Source organism: Pseudophryne corroboree, chromosome 9, assembly GCF_028390025.1.
Source record: "Pseudophryne corroboree isolate aPseCor3 chromosome 9, aPseCor3.hap2, whole genome shotgun sequence".
Classification (NCBI taxonomy): Eukaryota; Metazoa; Chordata; class Amphibia; order Anura; family Myobatrachidae; genus Pseudophryne; species Pseudophryne corroboree.
In genome coordinates, this window is record NC_086452.1 from 474,112,340 (window position 1) to 474,127,752 (window position 15,413).

At 50.3% G+C, this 15,413-nt stretch overlaps 1 protein-coding gene across 1 annotated transcript in view; it reads left to right on the top strand.

Annotated features, from left to right (window-relative positions):
- The first annotated feature begins 1,207 nt into the window (after positions 1–1,207).
- Positions 1,208–15,413, top strand: part of LOC134957168 (hyaluronidase-1-like) — a 29,859-nt gene continuing 15,653 nt past the window's right edge. The window contains exons 1-2 of the mRNA XM_063938866.1: positions 1,208–1,321; positions 9,178–10,109. Of these exons, the coding sequence (XP_063794936.1) occupies positions 9,195–10,109 (915 nt within the window). The 5' untranslated portion in view covers positions 1,208–1,321; positions 9,178–9,194. The remainder of the gene's footprint in view (positions 1,322–9,177; positions 10,110–15,413) is intronic.

Below are 15,413 nucleotides of genomic sequence, written 5' to 3' on the forward strand. Positions count from 1 at the left end.
GGTACACCAATCTCTCCGGGGCCCCCCACCCTGCCTTGACTCCCCCCCCCCCCTTATAAAGTACAAAGTCGCTGTAAAAAAATTATATATATATATATATATATATATATATACACACACACACACACACATATATATATATATATATATGGTCCTTGTATGGGTGGCATACAAGGACCATATACACAGATGCAGATCTGAGGGGAGGGCACCGGAGCAAGGTGAACGGAAGTCCGGAGTGCCAGGGACATTTTTTGCATATATATATATATATATATATATATACATACATACACACACCCACACACACATAGAACTCACCATACACACATTTATATAGAATAATATGGCAGTACCTTGACATAGTATACAGTATGACAGGCTGTGAGGGTGCCATCCAGGCACGTAGGGAGCAGGGTTGGACAGAGGTAGTGCTGCGGGCAGCTGCTATAAGGAGCCCTGACTCACACAGTCAGTGTAGCCTGTGTTTGCTGCTCTGCTGCCCGGCTCTTCAGCGGCAGCGGCAGCAGATCGTCAGACAGGGACGGGGCGGCAGAGAGGCATGCCGCAAGCATAATGAAGGCAACAGAGCGAAGACCAACCAGACCAAGCAAGTGATGGGGCCCCCCTGAAGCTCGGGGCCCGGGAGGGTTGTCCCCTTTGACCCCCCCTGTCGCCGGGCCTGTGTGTGATACCTGAGATGCAGGGACGTGCAGTCAGGGGAGGCAGGGGAGGCAGTGCCTCCCCTGTAATTAACGATTAAAATAATACAAAGAAGATACTTATGACACATACTCTGTGTCATAAGTATCTCCTTTAGCATTGATGTTATTTTAATCATTTTTACCTTTAGAAAACAGTCCTAAATGTGCTTTAGAGGCACCGCTCTCGGTGCCTCCCGCTGTCTCTGTGTAAGAGCCGGAAGCGGGGGGCGGAGCCAAGCACCGGGCAGTGAAAGCCCATTCAAAAAAGCAGCAGAAGCGGCACTCACTAGAAGTGCCGCTTTGACAGGGGTGTGCTTTCATGCTCATATGAAAGCACACCCCTGTCACTAACACTGACGTGATTGGGCAAATTCGGGGGGGAGGGGGGGGGGGGGGGGGGGCGGCTGTGAGCATCGGACCGCAGGACAAGCCAGATATTGGATGGAGCAGCTGTCAGGAAGCAGTTCGGGGGCGTGGCCTAATCACGGACCCGTGGCCACGCCCCTTTGTCGGCTCAGGCATCCAGCTGGTGCACTGACCAGCCTGCGCAGCCCTAAACATGGCAAGCTGGGCTAGAAAGTGCAGGAGAGGATGAGGAGCCCCACCACATCCAACAGGTTTGCTAATTCCTCAGTAACCGGCGGGGGCAGTAGGAAGGGGGGGGGGGGGGGGGAGTACTTCAGTCTGCAATGTGCTGAGCTCTCCCCTGCTGTATCAGGGACTCAAGGCTCAGGGCTGTACTGTTGTATGCTATACCTCCAGCAGAGTGGACTCTCCCTCCTATCACCCCCTCCCTGTCCCGCTCCCTGGCATCACCCTCACCCTGTCACCCTCTCACTGTCATCCGCTTCCTGTCACCTCACCCTGTCAGCCTCTCCCTGTCACCCGCTTCCTGTCACCCACTCCCTAGCATCACCCTTTCCCTGTCACCCTCTCCCTGTCACCCTCTTCCTGTCACTCTCTCCCTGTCACCCGCTCCCTGTCACAAGCTCCCTGTCACAAGCTCCCTGGCATCACCCTCACCCTGTTACCCGCTCCCTGGCATAACCCTCTCCCTGTCACCCTCTCCCTGTCACCCGCTCCCTGGCATCACCCTCACCCTGTCACCCTCTCCCTGTCACCCACTCCCTGTCACCCTCTCCCTGTCACCCGCTCCCTGTCACAAGCTCCCTGTCACAAGCTCCCTGTCACCCTCTCCCTATCACCTTCTCCCTGTCACCTACTGCTGTCACCATTTCCCTGGCGTCACCCTCTCCCTGTCACCCGCTCCCTGGCATCACCCTCTCCCTGTCACCCGCTCCATGGCATCACCCTCACCCTGTCACCCTCTCCCTGTCACCCGCTCCCTGTCACAAGCTCCCTGTCACCCGCTCCCTGTCACCCGCTCCCTGTCACCTTCTCCCGGTCACCTACTGCTGTCACCATTTCCCTAGTGTCACCCTCTCCCTGTCACCCTCTCCCTGTCACCCGCTCCCTGTCACAAGCTCCCTGTCACCCGCTCCCTGTCACCTTCTCCCTGTCACCCGCTCCCTAGCATCACCCTCTCCCTGTCACCCGCTCCTTGTCACAAGCTCCCTGTCACAAGCTCCCTGTCACCCACTCCCTGGCATCACCCGCTCCCTGTCACCCGCTCCCTGTCACCCTCTCCCTATCACCTTCTCCCGGTCACCTACTGCTGTCAGCATTTCCCTAGTGTCACCCTCTCCCTGTCACCCTCTCCCTGTCACCCGCTCCCTGTCACAAGCTCCCTGTCACCCGCTCCCTGTCACCTTCTCCCTGTCACCCGCTCCCTAGCATCACCCTCTCCCTGTCACCCGCTCCTTGTCACAAGCTCCCTGTCACAAGCTCCCTGTCACAAGCTCCCTGGCATCACCCTCACCCTGTTACCCGCTCCCTGGCATAACCCTCTCCCTGTCACCCTCTCCCTGTCACCCGCTCCCTGGCATCACCCTGTCACCCTCTCCCTGTCACCCACTCCCTGTCACCCTCTCCCTGTCACCCGCTCCCTGTCACAAGCTCCCTGTCACCCTCTCCCTATCACCTTCTCCCTGTCACCTACTGCTGTCACCATTTCCCTGGCGTCACCCTCTCCCTGTCACCCGCTCCCTGGCATCACCCTCTCCCTGTCACCCGCTCCATGGCATCACCCTCACCCTGTCACCCTCTCCCTGTCACCCGCTCCCTGTCACAAGCTCCCTGTCACCCGCTCCCTGTCACCCGCTCCCTGTCACCTTCTCCCGGTCACCTACTGCTGTCACCATTTCCCTAGTGTCACCCTCTCCCTGTCACCCTCTCCCTGTCACCCGCTCCCTGTCACAAGCTCCCTGTCACCCACTCCCTGTCACCTTCTCCCTGTCACCCGCTCCCTAGCATCACCCTCTCCCTATCACCCGCTCCTTGTCACAAGCTCCCTGTCACAAGCTCCCTGTCACCCACTCCCTGGCATCACCCGCTCCCTGTCACCCGCTCCCTGTCACCCTCTCCCTATCACCTTCTCCCGGTCACCTACTGCTGTCACCATTTCCCTAGTGTCACCCTCTCCCTGTCACCCTCTCCCTGTCACCCGCTCCCTGTCACAAGCTCCCTGTCACCCGCTCCCTGTCACCTTCTCCCTGTCACCCGCTCCCTAGCATCACCCTCTCCCTGTCACCCGCTCCTTGTCACAAGCTCCCTGTCACAAGCTCCCTGTCACCCACTCCCTGGCATCACCCGCTCCCTGTCACCCGCTCCCTGTCACCCTCTCCCTATCACCTTCTCCCTGTCACCTACTGCTGTCACCATTTCCCTGGCGTCACCCTCTCCCTGTCACCCTCTCCCTGTCACCCGCTCCCTGGCATCACCCTCTCCCTGTCACCCGCTCCCTGTCACCCGCTCCCTGTCACAAGCTCCCTGTCACAAGCTCCCTGGCATCACTCTCACCCTGTCACCCGCTCCCTGTCACTTTCTCCCTGTCACCCGCTCCCTGTCACAAGCTCCCTGTCACAAGCTCCATGTCACCCGCTCCCTGTCACTCTCTCCCTGTCACCTGTTCCATGTCACTCTCTCCCTGTCACCCGCTCCCTGGCATAACCCTCTCCCTGTCACCCGCTCCCTGTCACCCGCTCCCTGTCACAAGCTCCCTGTCACCCTCTCCCTATCACCTTCTCCCTGTCACCTACTGCTGTCACCATTTCCCTGGCGTCACCCTCTCCCTGTCACCCTCTCCCTGTCACCCGCTCCCTGGCATCACCCTCTCCCTGTCACCCGCTCCCTGTCACAAGCTCCCTGTCACCCACTCCCTGGCATCACTCTCACCCTGTCACCCGCTCCCTGTCACTCTCTCCCTGTCACCCGCTCCCTGGCATAACCCTCTCCCTGTCACCCGCTCCCTATCACCTTCTCCCTGTCACCTACTGCTGTCACCATTTCCCTGGTGTCACCCTCTTCCTGTCACCCTCTCTTTGGTGTCACCATCTCCCTGTCACCTACATCTGGCACCGACTGCTGTCACCTTCTCCCTCTCACCTTCTTCCTGGCATCACCCTCTCCCTAGCATTACACACTACTGTCACCTCCCTGTCAACCATTGCTGTTACCTTCTCTCTTTCAACCACTGCTGTCACCCTCTCCCTGTCACTGCTGTCATCCTCACCATGATGTTAACCTCTCCCTGTGACCCACTGCTATCACCCACTCGCGTCACCCTCTCCCTGACATCCTCTCCATGACATCACCGCCAGCATCTCCCTGGCATTTCTCCATCACCCACTGCCTCTCTCCATCACCCTCTCCTTAGTACCACCCTCTCCCTGATGTCACCCACTGCTGTCACCGTCTCCCTGGTATTACCCTCTTCCTGTCACCCACTGCTGTCATCCTCTCCCTATCACCCACTGCCTCTCTCCATCACCCTTTACCTGTCACCCTCTCTCTGTCACCCACTGCCTCTCTCCAACACTCTCTCCCTGTCACCTACTGCATCTCACCTGCTTCACTGTCTCCCCATCACCAGATCTCCCCTATCACCTTTTTCCTTTCCAAGGCCTCACCCTCTCCTACACATATGACCACGCCCCTTGTTGTGAGTCTACACCCTCATTTCAAGACCACACTCACTTTTCCGGGAGCACGTGTACCTTTGGCGCACACAGGGACAACAGCGGTAGCATTCATCGTCTTGGGGTTGGTAGCGGGTATCAGCGGGACACGGTGAACATTGTGGCTACAGTGCCTCACCAGCCACTGACCTCACCGCACGCCACTGCTGAGATGGGCACGAGAGTAAGTGTGTATTACCTGAGATGGGCACGGGAGTGTGTATTACCTGAGATGGGCACTGGAGTGTGTATTACCTGAGATTGGCACAGGAGTAAGTGTGTGTTAACTGAGATAGGCACGGGAGTGTGTATTACCTGAGATGTGCACGGGAGTGTGTATTACCTGAGATGGGCACGGGAGTGTGTATTACCTGAGATGGGCACAGGAATAAGTGTGTGTTACCTGAGATGGGCACGGGAGTAAGTGTGTATTACCTGAGATGAGCACGGGAGTTAGTGTGTATTACCTGAGATGAGCACGGGAGTAAGTGTGTGTTACCTGAGATGAGCACGGGAGTAAGTGTGTGTTACCTGAGATGGGCACGGGAGTAAGTGTGTGTTACCTGAGATGGGCACGGGAGTAAGTGTGTGTTACCTGAGATGGGCACGGGAGTAAGTGTGTGTTACCTGAGATGAGCACAGGAGTAAGTGTGTGTTACCTGAGATGGGCACAGGAGTAAGTGTGTGTTACCTGAGATGGGCACAGGAGTAAGTGTGTGTTACCTGAGATGGGCACGGGAGTAAGTGTGTGTTAACTGAGATAGGCACGGGAGTAAGTGTGTATTACCTGAGATGGGCACGGGAGTGTGTGTTACCTGAGATGTGCACGGGAGTGTGTATTACCTGAGATGGTAATGGGAGTAAGTGTGTATTACCTGAGATGAGCACGGGAGTAAGTGTGTGTTACCTGAGATGGGCACGGGAGTAAGTGTGTGTTACCTGAGATGGGCACGGGAGTAAGTGTGTGTTACCTGAGATGGGCACGGGAGTAAGTGTGTGTTACCTGAGATGGGCACGGGAGTAAGTGTGTGTTACCTGAGATGGGCACGGGAGTAAGTGTGTGTTACCTGAGATGAGCACAGGAGTAAGTGTGTGTTACCTGAGATGGGCACAGGAGTAAGTGTGTGTTACCTGAGATGGGCATGGGAGTAAGTGTGTGTTAACTGAGATAGGCACGGGAGTAAGTGTGTATTACCTGAGATGGGCACGGGAGTGTGTGTTACCTGAGATGTGCACGGGAGTGTGTATTACCTGAGATGGTAATGGGAGTAAGTGTGTATTACCTGAGATGAGCACGGGAGTAAGTGTGTATTACCTGAGAAGGGCACGGGAGTAAGTGTTTATTACCTGAGATGAGCACGGGAGTAAGTGTGTATTACCTGAGAAGGGCACGGGAGTAAGTGTGTATTACCTGAGATGAGCACGGGAGTAAGTGTGTATTACCTGAGAAGGGCACGGGAGTAAGTGTTTATTACCTGAGATGAGCACGGGAGTAAGTGTGTATTACCTGAGAAGGGCACGGGAGTAAGTGTATATTACCTGAGATGAGCACGGGAGTAAGTGTTTATTACCTGAGATGAGCACGGGAGTGTGTGTTACCTGAGATGGGCACGGGAGTAAATGTGTGTTACCTGAGATGAGCACGGGAGTAAGTGTGTGTTACTTGAGATGGGCACAGGAGTAAGTGTGTAATATCTGAGATGGGCACGGGAGTGTGTATTACCTGAGATTGGCACAGGAGTAAGTGTGTGTTAACTGAGATAGGCACGGGAGTAAGTGTGTATTACCTGAGATGGGCACGGGAGTGTGTATTACCTGAGATGGTCACGGGAGTGTGTATTACCTGAGATGGGCACAGGAGTAAGTGTGTATTACCTGACATGGGCACAGGAGTAAGTGTGTATTACCTGAGATAGGCACGGCAGTAAGTGTGTGTTACCTGAGATGGGCACAGGAGTAAGTGTGTATTACCTGAGATAGGCACAGGAGTAAGTGTGTGTGTTACCTGAGAAGGGCACAGGAGTGTGTGTTATCTGAGATGGGCACGGGAGTTAGTGTGTGTTACCTGAGATGGGCACAGGAGTAAGTGTGTGTTACCTGAGATGAGCACAGGAGTAAGTGTGTGTTACCTGAGATGAGCACGGGAGTAAGTGTGTGTTACCTGAGATGGGCACAGGAGTAAGTGTGTGTTACCTGAGTTGAGCACGGGAGTAAGTGTGTGTTACCTGAGATGGGCACGGGAGTACGTGTGTATTACCTGAGATGGGCACGTGAGTGTGTAATACCTGAGATGGGCACGGGAGTGTGTATTACCTGAGATGGGCACAGGAGTAAGTGTGTATTACCTGAGAAGGGCACGGGAGTAAGTGTGTGATACCTGAGATGGGCACGGGAGTAAGTCTGTATTACCTGAGATGGGCACAGGAGTAAGTGTGTGTTACCTGAGATGGGCACGGGAGTAAGTGTGTGTTACCTGAGATGGGCACAGGAGTAAGTGTGTGTTACCTGAGATGGGCACAGGAGTAAGTGTGTGTTACCTGAGATGGGCACGGGAGTAAATGTGTATTACCTGAGATGGGCACGGGAGTAAGTGTGTGTTACCTGAGATGGGCACGGGAGTAAGTGTGTATTACCTGAGATGGGCACAGGAGTAAGTGTGTGTTACCTGAGATGGGCACGGGAGTAAGTGTGTATTACCTGAGATGGGCACGGGAGTAAGTGTGTGTTACCTGAGATAGGCACGGGAGTAAGTGTGTATTACCTGAGATGGGCACAGGAGTAAGTGTGTGTTTATTGAGATGGGCACGGGAGTAAGTGTGTATTACCTGAGATGGGCACGGGAGCAAGTGTGTGTTACCTGAGATAGGCACGGGAGTAAGTGTGTGTTACCTGAGATGGGCACGAGAGTAAGTGTGTATTACCTGAGATGTGCACGGGAGTGTGTATTACCTGAGATGGACACGGGAGTGTGTATTACCTGAGATGGGCACAGGAGTAAGTGTGTGTTACCTGAGATGGGCACAGGAGTAAGTGTGTGTTACCTGAGATAGGCATGGGAGTAAGTGTGTGTTACCTGAGATGGGCACAGGAGTAAGTGTGTATTACCTGAGATGGGCACGGGAGTAAGTGTGTGAAACCCGAGATGGGCACGGGAGTAAGTGTGTATTACCTGAGATGGGCACAGGAGTAAGTGTGTGTTACCTGAGATGGGCACGGGAGTGTGTGTTACCCGAGATGGGCATAGAAGTGTGTATCACCTGAGATTTTTTTTTTGTAAATATATAGTTATTTATTTAGTATTTTTCATAAAAACGGCAGCGGAATATTGACATTCATTTGGAGCGCACCCATGGAAGACTTTACAGGGAGAGTGCCGGTTCTCTACATATGTGTGTGTGTGTGTGTGTGTGTGTGTGTGTGTGTGTGTGTGTGTGTGTGTATATATATATATATATAATGTGTGGTGTGTGTTGTATGTATCCAATTAACATGATAGCAAGACAATTCATAGCCTGTTACTCCATAACTGCTCAATCTCTAATTTGTAGCCTAATAGCATTCTACTTTTTGGCCACAAGATGTCCTCACATTATTATTATTATTATTATTATTATTATTATTATTATTATTTTTTTTTTTTTTTTTTTTGCTAATTGGCCAATTAACATGATAGCGAGGTGATTCATAACCTATGTTACTCGGGGGGTCTAAAGGAACATTTCAGTGAAAACCCCATCAAAATCAGTTCAGTGGTTGTCGAGTTTATCCCGCACATACATACAAATAATTAATTAATGTTATTTATATAGATAGAGAGTGAGAGAGAGAGAGAGAGAGAGAGAGAGGCAGCATGCCTCAGCATTTGCCTCATCATTTGCATACTGGAGTGCTGCTTCTAGACATAATTATGCTTTGCACACTATGTATCATCTCTGGTCATACCTGTTCCACCGGACACTGGGGGTAATTCCAAGTTGATCGCAGCAGGATTTTTGATAGCAACTGGGCAAAACCATGTGCACTGCAGGGGAGGCAGGTATAACATGTGCAGAGAGAGGTAGATTTGGGTGGGTTATTTTATTTCTGTGCAGGGTAAATACTGGCTGCTTTATTTTTACACTGCAATTTAGATTGCAGATTGAACACACCACACCCAAATCTAACTCTCTCTGCACATATTATATCTGCCTCCCCTGCAGTGCACATGGTTTTGCCCAGTTGCTATCAAAAATCCTGCTGTGATCAACTTGGAATTACCCCCACTATTGGCTCCTCGGTGCTATACAGAGCCCCAGGGGAAACCTTTGTATTTTCCATGGTAGACCTGATATGACATAGCAGAGGCCAGAATGTTCTTCATTCTCTCTCACCTCACGTAACTTTTCATTTGCCCACAGAAACCCCAGGATCCACTATGTGCCCCCAGCACCTCTACATTGCTGATATTTACTCTCTCCTTCCACTCTCCCTCCTGTATCTCCCAGCCGCCTCTGATCCTATTGCCCCAGGCTGGCCCTTTGTCATACTCTGGAATGCACCAACGCGGCCATGTTTGGATAGCCATGGGGTAATGATTGATCTTGAAACTTTTGACATAGTAAGCAACCAGAACCAGTCATTCATGGGCACGAATGCCGTGATCTTTTACAACACCCATCTGGGGCTGTATCCTTTTTATGACCACAATTATGTGCCAGTCAATGGTGGGCTGCCGCAGAACGCCAGCCTTGAGGAACATTTGGTTAAAGTTCATAAGGATTTGAAATCCGCCAGTGTAGACAAGAATTTTAACGGTGTGGCGGTGGTAGACTGGGAACACTGGAGACCATTATGGAATCGCAACTGGAAAAAGAAGGCACTGTACCAGCTGCAGTCACTAGAAATGATAAGCCAGAGACATCCACTGTGGTCATATAGGAGGATACAGAGATTGGCCAAGAGGCAATTTGAGGCATCGGCCAAGGACTTTATGTTGTCTACCCTTCACCTGGGCCGCAAATTGAGCCCCAAAGGCCTCTGGGGGTTCTATGGGTTTCCAGAATGCTATAATTTCGAGTACAAGAATGGGAGCCAGAATTACACCGGCCAGTGCCCAGATGATGAAGTAGAAAGGAATGATGCATTGACCTGGTTGTGGGGCATTAGCCGAGCACTGTACCCTCACATATACCTGGATACAGACCTAAAAGACTCTGAATACGTGAGACTGTTTGTGAGGCACAGGGTGGAAGAGGGCTTCAGGGTGCATAAGGTGTCACCTGGTGCAGACCTTCCTGTCCTGCCGTACGCCCGCATAGTGTACACCTACAGCATGGACTTCCTCACACAGGTAATGGTGTGTGTGTAGTGTGTGTGTGTGTGTGTGTGTGTGTGTGTGTGTGTGTGTATGGGGGGGCATTCTGTGGTGAGCTGTACAGTAAGTCATAGAGTATCTCATGCCATGTCTCTTCTACTAGTTATTGTATGATCTTACCCCCTGACCTACATGGTGTGCCCCCCCCCTGACCTGCATGATGTTACCCCCCGACCTACATGATGTTACCCCCCGACCTACATGATGTTACCCCTCCTGAACTAGATGATGTTACCCCCCACCTGCCCCCCTTGCTGCTACCTCCTGACCTACATAGTGTAACCCCCACCTGCCCTGCATGCTGCTACTCCCTGGCCTACATGATGTTACCCCCTACCTGCCCCGCATGCTGCTACCACTTGACCTGCATGATGTTATCCCCCTGACATGCACCGTAACACCCTGACCTACATGATGGTACCCCACTGACCTACATGATGTTACCCCCCCCCCTGACCTTCATAAAGTTACCCCCCTGACCTACATCAAGTTACCCCCCCTGACCTACATGATGTTACCCCCGATACCCCCCCTGACCTACATGATGGTACCCCACTGACCTACATGATGTTACCCCCCTGATACTCCCCCTGACCTACATTATGTTGCCCCCCCCCCCCCCCCCCCCCGACCTACATGATGTTGCCTTAGGCATAGGCAAACTAGGCAATTGCCTAGGGCATTTGATATGACTAGGGGCACAAGCAGCTTCTGCTGATTAAAATTATATGCAACATGCCTATATTCTATATTCTGTGCGCAACTTCGGCTGTATCTGCCTACAAAATGCTACGATACAGTGTATTACCGGAAATCATTGTAACGTAGCAGTTCATATGCAGATACAGCCGCAGTCGCACACAGTATATAGGTATGCTGCATATCATTTTAATCAGCAGAAGCTGCTTGTGCATCCTAGTCACATAATAATGCAAATAAAATGCATTTTCGTCAAAAAAAGTTGCACAACGTTAGCAGCTGATTCAGACATCTTCTGCTACATGGCATGTTAAGGCAAGATGTACTGTATGAGGACACATCTGTATCCAAGCAGAGGCAGAGGTCACAGTGTTAGCGGCCATGTGAGTGCTTTGAGCGGGTGGAATGGTTGTGCAGTAGTGTTCGGCATATGTGTAAGGGGCATTATGTGTGTCATTATGTGTATAAGGGCATTAATAATGTGCGACATATGTGTAAGAGACATTATGTGCATAAGGGCATTAATAAAGGTTGACATAATGTGTAAGGCGCATTATGTTTATAAGGAAATTAATAATGTGTGTCATATGTGTACGGGGCATTACTGTGTGGTATTATGTGTATAAGGGCATTCATAATGTGCGACATATGTGTAAGAGACATTATGTGCATAAGGGCATTAATAAAGGTTGACATAATGTGTAAGGCGCATTATGTTTATAAGGAAATTAATAATGTGTGTCATATGTGTACGGGGCATTACTGTGTGGTATTATGTGTATAAATGCATTACTAATGATGTGTGACATTATGTGTATAAGGTGCTCTACTGCTCTACTCAGGATAATGTTTAGAAAAGGCTCTACTGTGTAGTCTAATGTGAATAAAGAAGAGCAATATAGTGTGGTGTGATGTGAATAAGGGGCACTACTTTGAGGAGTAATGTATATAAGGTAAAGTGGTACTACTATGTGATGTAACGGGAATAAGGGACACCGTCGCATGATAAATGTGAATAAATTTGCACTACTGTGTGGCTTAATTTGAATTGGGGGTACTATTGTGTGGCCATACCCCTTCCCAGCAAGAACACATGTGTGCACTGTTTCTATTTAAAATATAGGGGGTAGGAGCACCGAAATGAGGACTGCTATAGGTGAGGGGTGATGGTGCTGGGAAAGGGATGTAGGCTCAGAGGCGAAGCTAGCGGCGGTGCCAGGGGGCATCAGTTAAAATCTTGCCTAGGGCATCATATTGGTTAGGGCCAGCTCTGCCCTCCGGGCTTGTATAAGCGACAGCCCCATATCTAGACTCGGGGGTCATACCTTGGTGCGGTAGTAGTGGTAGTACTATGTACTGTGAATAATGGGTGACTAACGTCTGATATGTTATCCCCACGACACAGATGTATCTGTCACGCTCCTTATTATATACGGGTGTATGGTATTGTATTAGGAATAGGATATACTGTAATAAGCCCAGATGGGGCTCATACAGCATCACACTGTCACAGGTGACCTAATGATATTCACCAGGAAAGTATGTGCCCGAAGTGTGCTGGTGTGTGTATAATGGGTGCAGTGTGACTTTCCAGTGCTGCCGGCAGAGAGAAGGGGCCCCCCAAACAGAGGAGGCAGCACACCGGGCCACCTCCTCTCTTAAAGCGCCCCTGGTGCTGTCATTGCTGTATGTACACATGTGCTGTGTGTACTATATGTGCTGTATGTACACATGTGCTGTGTGTACTATATGTGCTGTGTGTACTATGGCCCTCATTCCGAGTTGTTCGCTCGTTCTTTTTCATCGCATCGCAGTGAAAATCCGCTTAGTACGCATGCGCAAAGTTCGCACTGCGACTGCGCCAAGTAACTTTACTATGAAGAAAGTATTTTTACTCACGGCTTTTTCTTCGCTCCGGCGATCGTAATGTGATTGACAGGAAATGGGTGTTACTGGGCGGAAACACGGCGTTTCAGGGGCGTGTGGCTGAAAACGCTACCGTTTCCGGAAAAAACGCAGGAGTGGCCGGAGAAACGGTGGGAGTGCCTGGGCGAACGCTGGGTGTGTTTGTGACGTCAACCAGGAACGACAAGCACTGAACTGATCGCACAGGCAGAGTAAGTCTGGAGCTACTCTGAAACTGCTAAGTAGTTAGTAATCGCAATATTGCGAATACATCGGTCGCAATTTTAAGAAGCTAAGATTCACTCCCAGTAGGCGTAGGCTTAGCGTGTGTAACTCTGCTAAATTCGCCTTGCGACCGATCAACTCGGAATGAGGGCCTATATGTGCTGTATGTACACATGTGCTGTGTGTACTATATGTGCTGTGTGTACTATATGTGCTGTGTGTACTACATGTGCTGTGTGTACTATATGTGCTGTGTGTACTACATGTACTGTGTGTGCTGTGTGTACTATATGTGCTGTGTGTACTACATGTGCTGTGTGTACTGTGTGTACTACATGTGCTGTGTGTGCTGTGTGTACTACATGTGCTGTGTGCACTGTGTGTACTACATGTGCTGTGTGTGCTGTGTGTACTACATGTACTGTGTGTGCTACATGTGCTGTGTGTACTACATGTGCTGTGTGTGCTGTGTGTACTATATGTGCTGTGTGTACTACATGTGCTGTGTGTGCTGTGTGTACTACATGTGCTGTGTGTACTACATGTGCTGTGTGTACTATATGTGCTGTGTGTACTACATGTGCTGTGTGTACTATATGTGCTGTGTGTACTATATGTGCTGTGTGTGCTGTGTGTACTATATGTGCTGTGTGTGCTGTGTGTACTACATGTACTGTGTGTGCTACATGTGCTGTGTGTACTACATGTGCTGTGTGTGCTGTGTGTACTATATGTGCTGTGTGTACTACATGTGCTGTGTGTACTGTGTGTACTACATGTACTGTGTGTGCTACATGTGCTGTGTGTACTACATGTGCTGTGTGTGCTACATGTGCTGTGTGTACTACATGTACTGATGTGCTGTGTGTGCTGTGTGTACTGCGTGTGCTATATGTGCTGTGTGTACTACATGTGCTGTGTGTACTACATGTGCTGTGTGTGCTACATGTGCTGTGTGTGCTGTGTGTACTACATGTACTGTGTGTGCTGTGTGTACAGTGTGTACTACATGTGCTGTGTGTACTACATGCGCTGTGTGTACTACATGTACTGTGTGTGCAACATGTGCTGTGTGTACTATATGTGCTGTGTGTACTATATGTGCTGTGTGTGCTGTTTGTGCTACATGTGATGTGTGTACTATATGTGCTGTGTGTACTATATGTGCTGTGTGTACTACATGTACTGTGTGTGCTGTGTGTTACTACATGTACTGTGTGTGCTGTGTGTACTGTGTGTGCTGTGTGTACTATATGTGCTGTGTGTACTACATGTGCTGTGTGTACTACATGTGCTGTGTGTACTACATGTACTGTGTGTGCTGTGTGTACAGTGTGTGCTGTGTGTGCTACATGTGCTGTGTGTACTACATGAGCTGTGTGTACTACATGTGATGTGTGTACTGTGTGTACTACATGTGCTGTGTGTACTACATGTGTTGTGTGTACTGTGTGTACTACATGTGCTGTGTGTGAACTACATGAGCTGTGTGTACTACATGTGCTATATGTGCTGTGTGTACTATATGTGCTGTGTGTACTGTGTGTACTATATGTGCTGTGTGTACTACATGTGCTGTGTGTACTACATGCAGTCTTGGACTGGCCCATAGGGGTACAGGGGAAACCACCGGTGGGCCACACTGCATGGGGGCCCACCCTCTCAATTATTCATTATGAATATGTTACATTATACTGCAGAGGACTATGGTGTATTTTCTACAGTGCGTTGCTGTTATTAATCTGGTACATTATCATGCATGCACTAGCAGTATTTACTATATATATTATTTATCAAGGGGCCCATGCACTAATGGTTTGCCAAGCCTGTAAGAATGGGCCCCTACCACTGCATTTCTCCGGTGGGCCCCTCATGCCCCAGTCCGACACTGACTACATGTGCTGTGTGTGCTGTGTTTACTGTGTGTGCTACATGTGCTGTGTGTACTATATGTGCTGTGTTTACTGTGTGTGCTACATGTGCTGTGTGTGCTGTGTGTACTACATGTGCTGTGTGTACTACATGTGCTATGTGTGCTGTGTGTACTACATGTGCTGTGTGTACTATATGTGCTGTGTTTACTGTGTGTGCTACAATTTGCTGTGTGTGCTGTGTGTACTACATGTGCTGTGTGTACTACATGTGCTATGTGTGCTGTGTGTACTACATGTGCTGTGTTTACTGTGTGTGCTACATGTGCTGTGTGTACTATATGTGCTGTGTGTACTGTGTGTGCTACATGTGCTGTGTGTGCTGTGTGTACTATATGTGCTGTGTGTACTACATGTGCTATGTGTACTACATGTGCTGTGTTTACTGTGTGTGCTACATGTGCTGTGTGTACTATATGTGCTGTGTGTACTGTGTGTACTACATGTGCGGTGTGTGCTGTGTGTACTATATGTGCTGTGTGTACTACATGTGCTATGTGTACTACATGTGCTGTGTGTA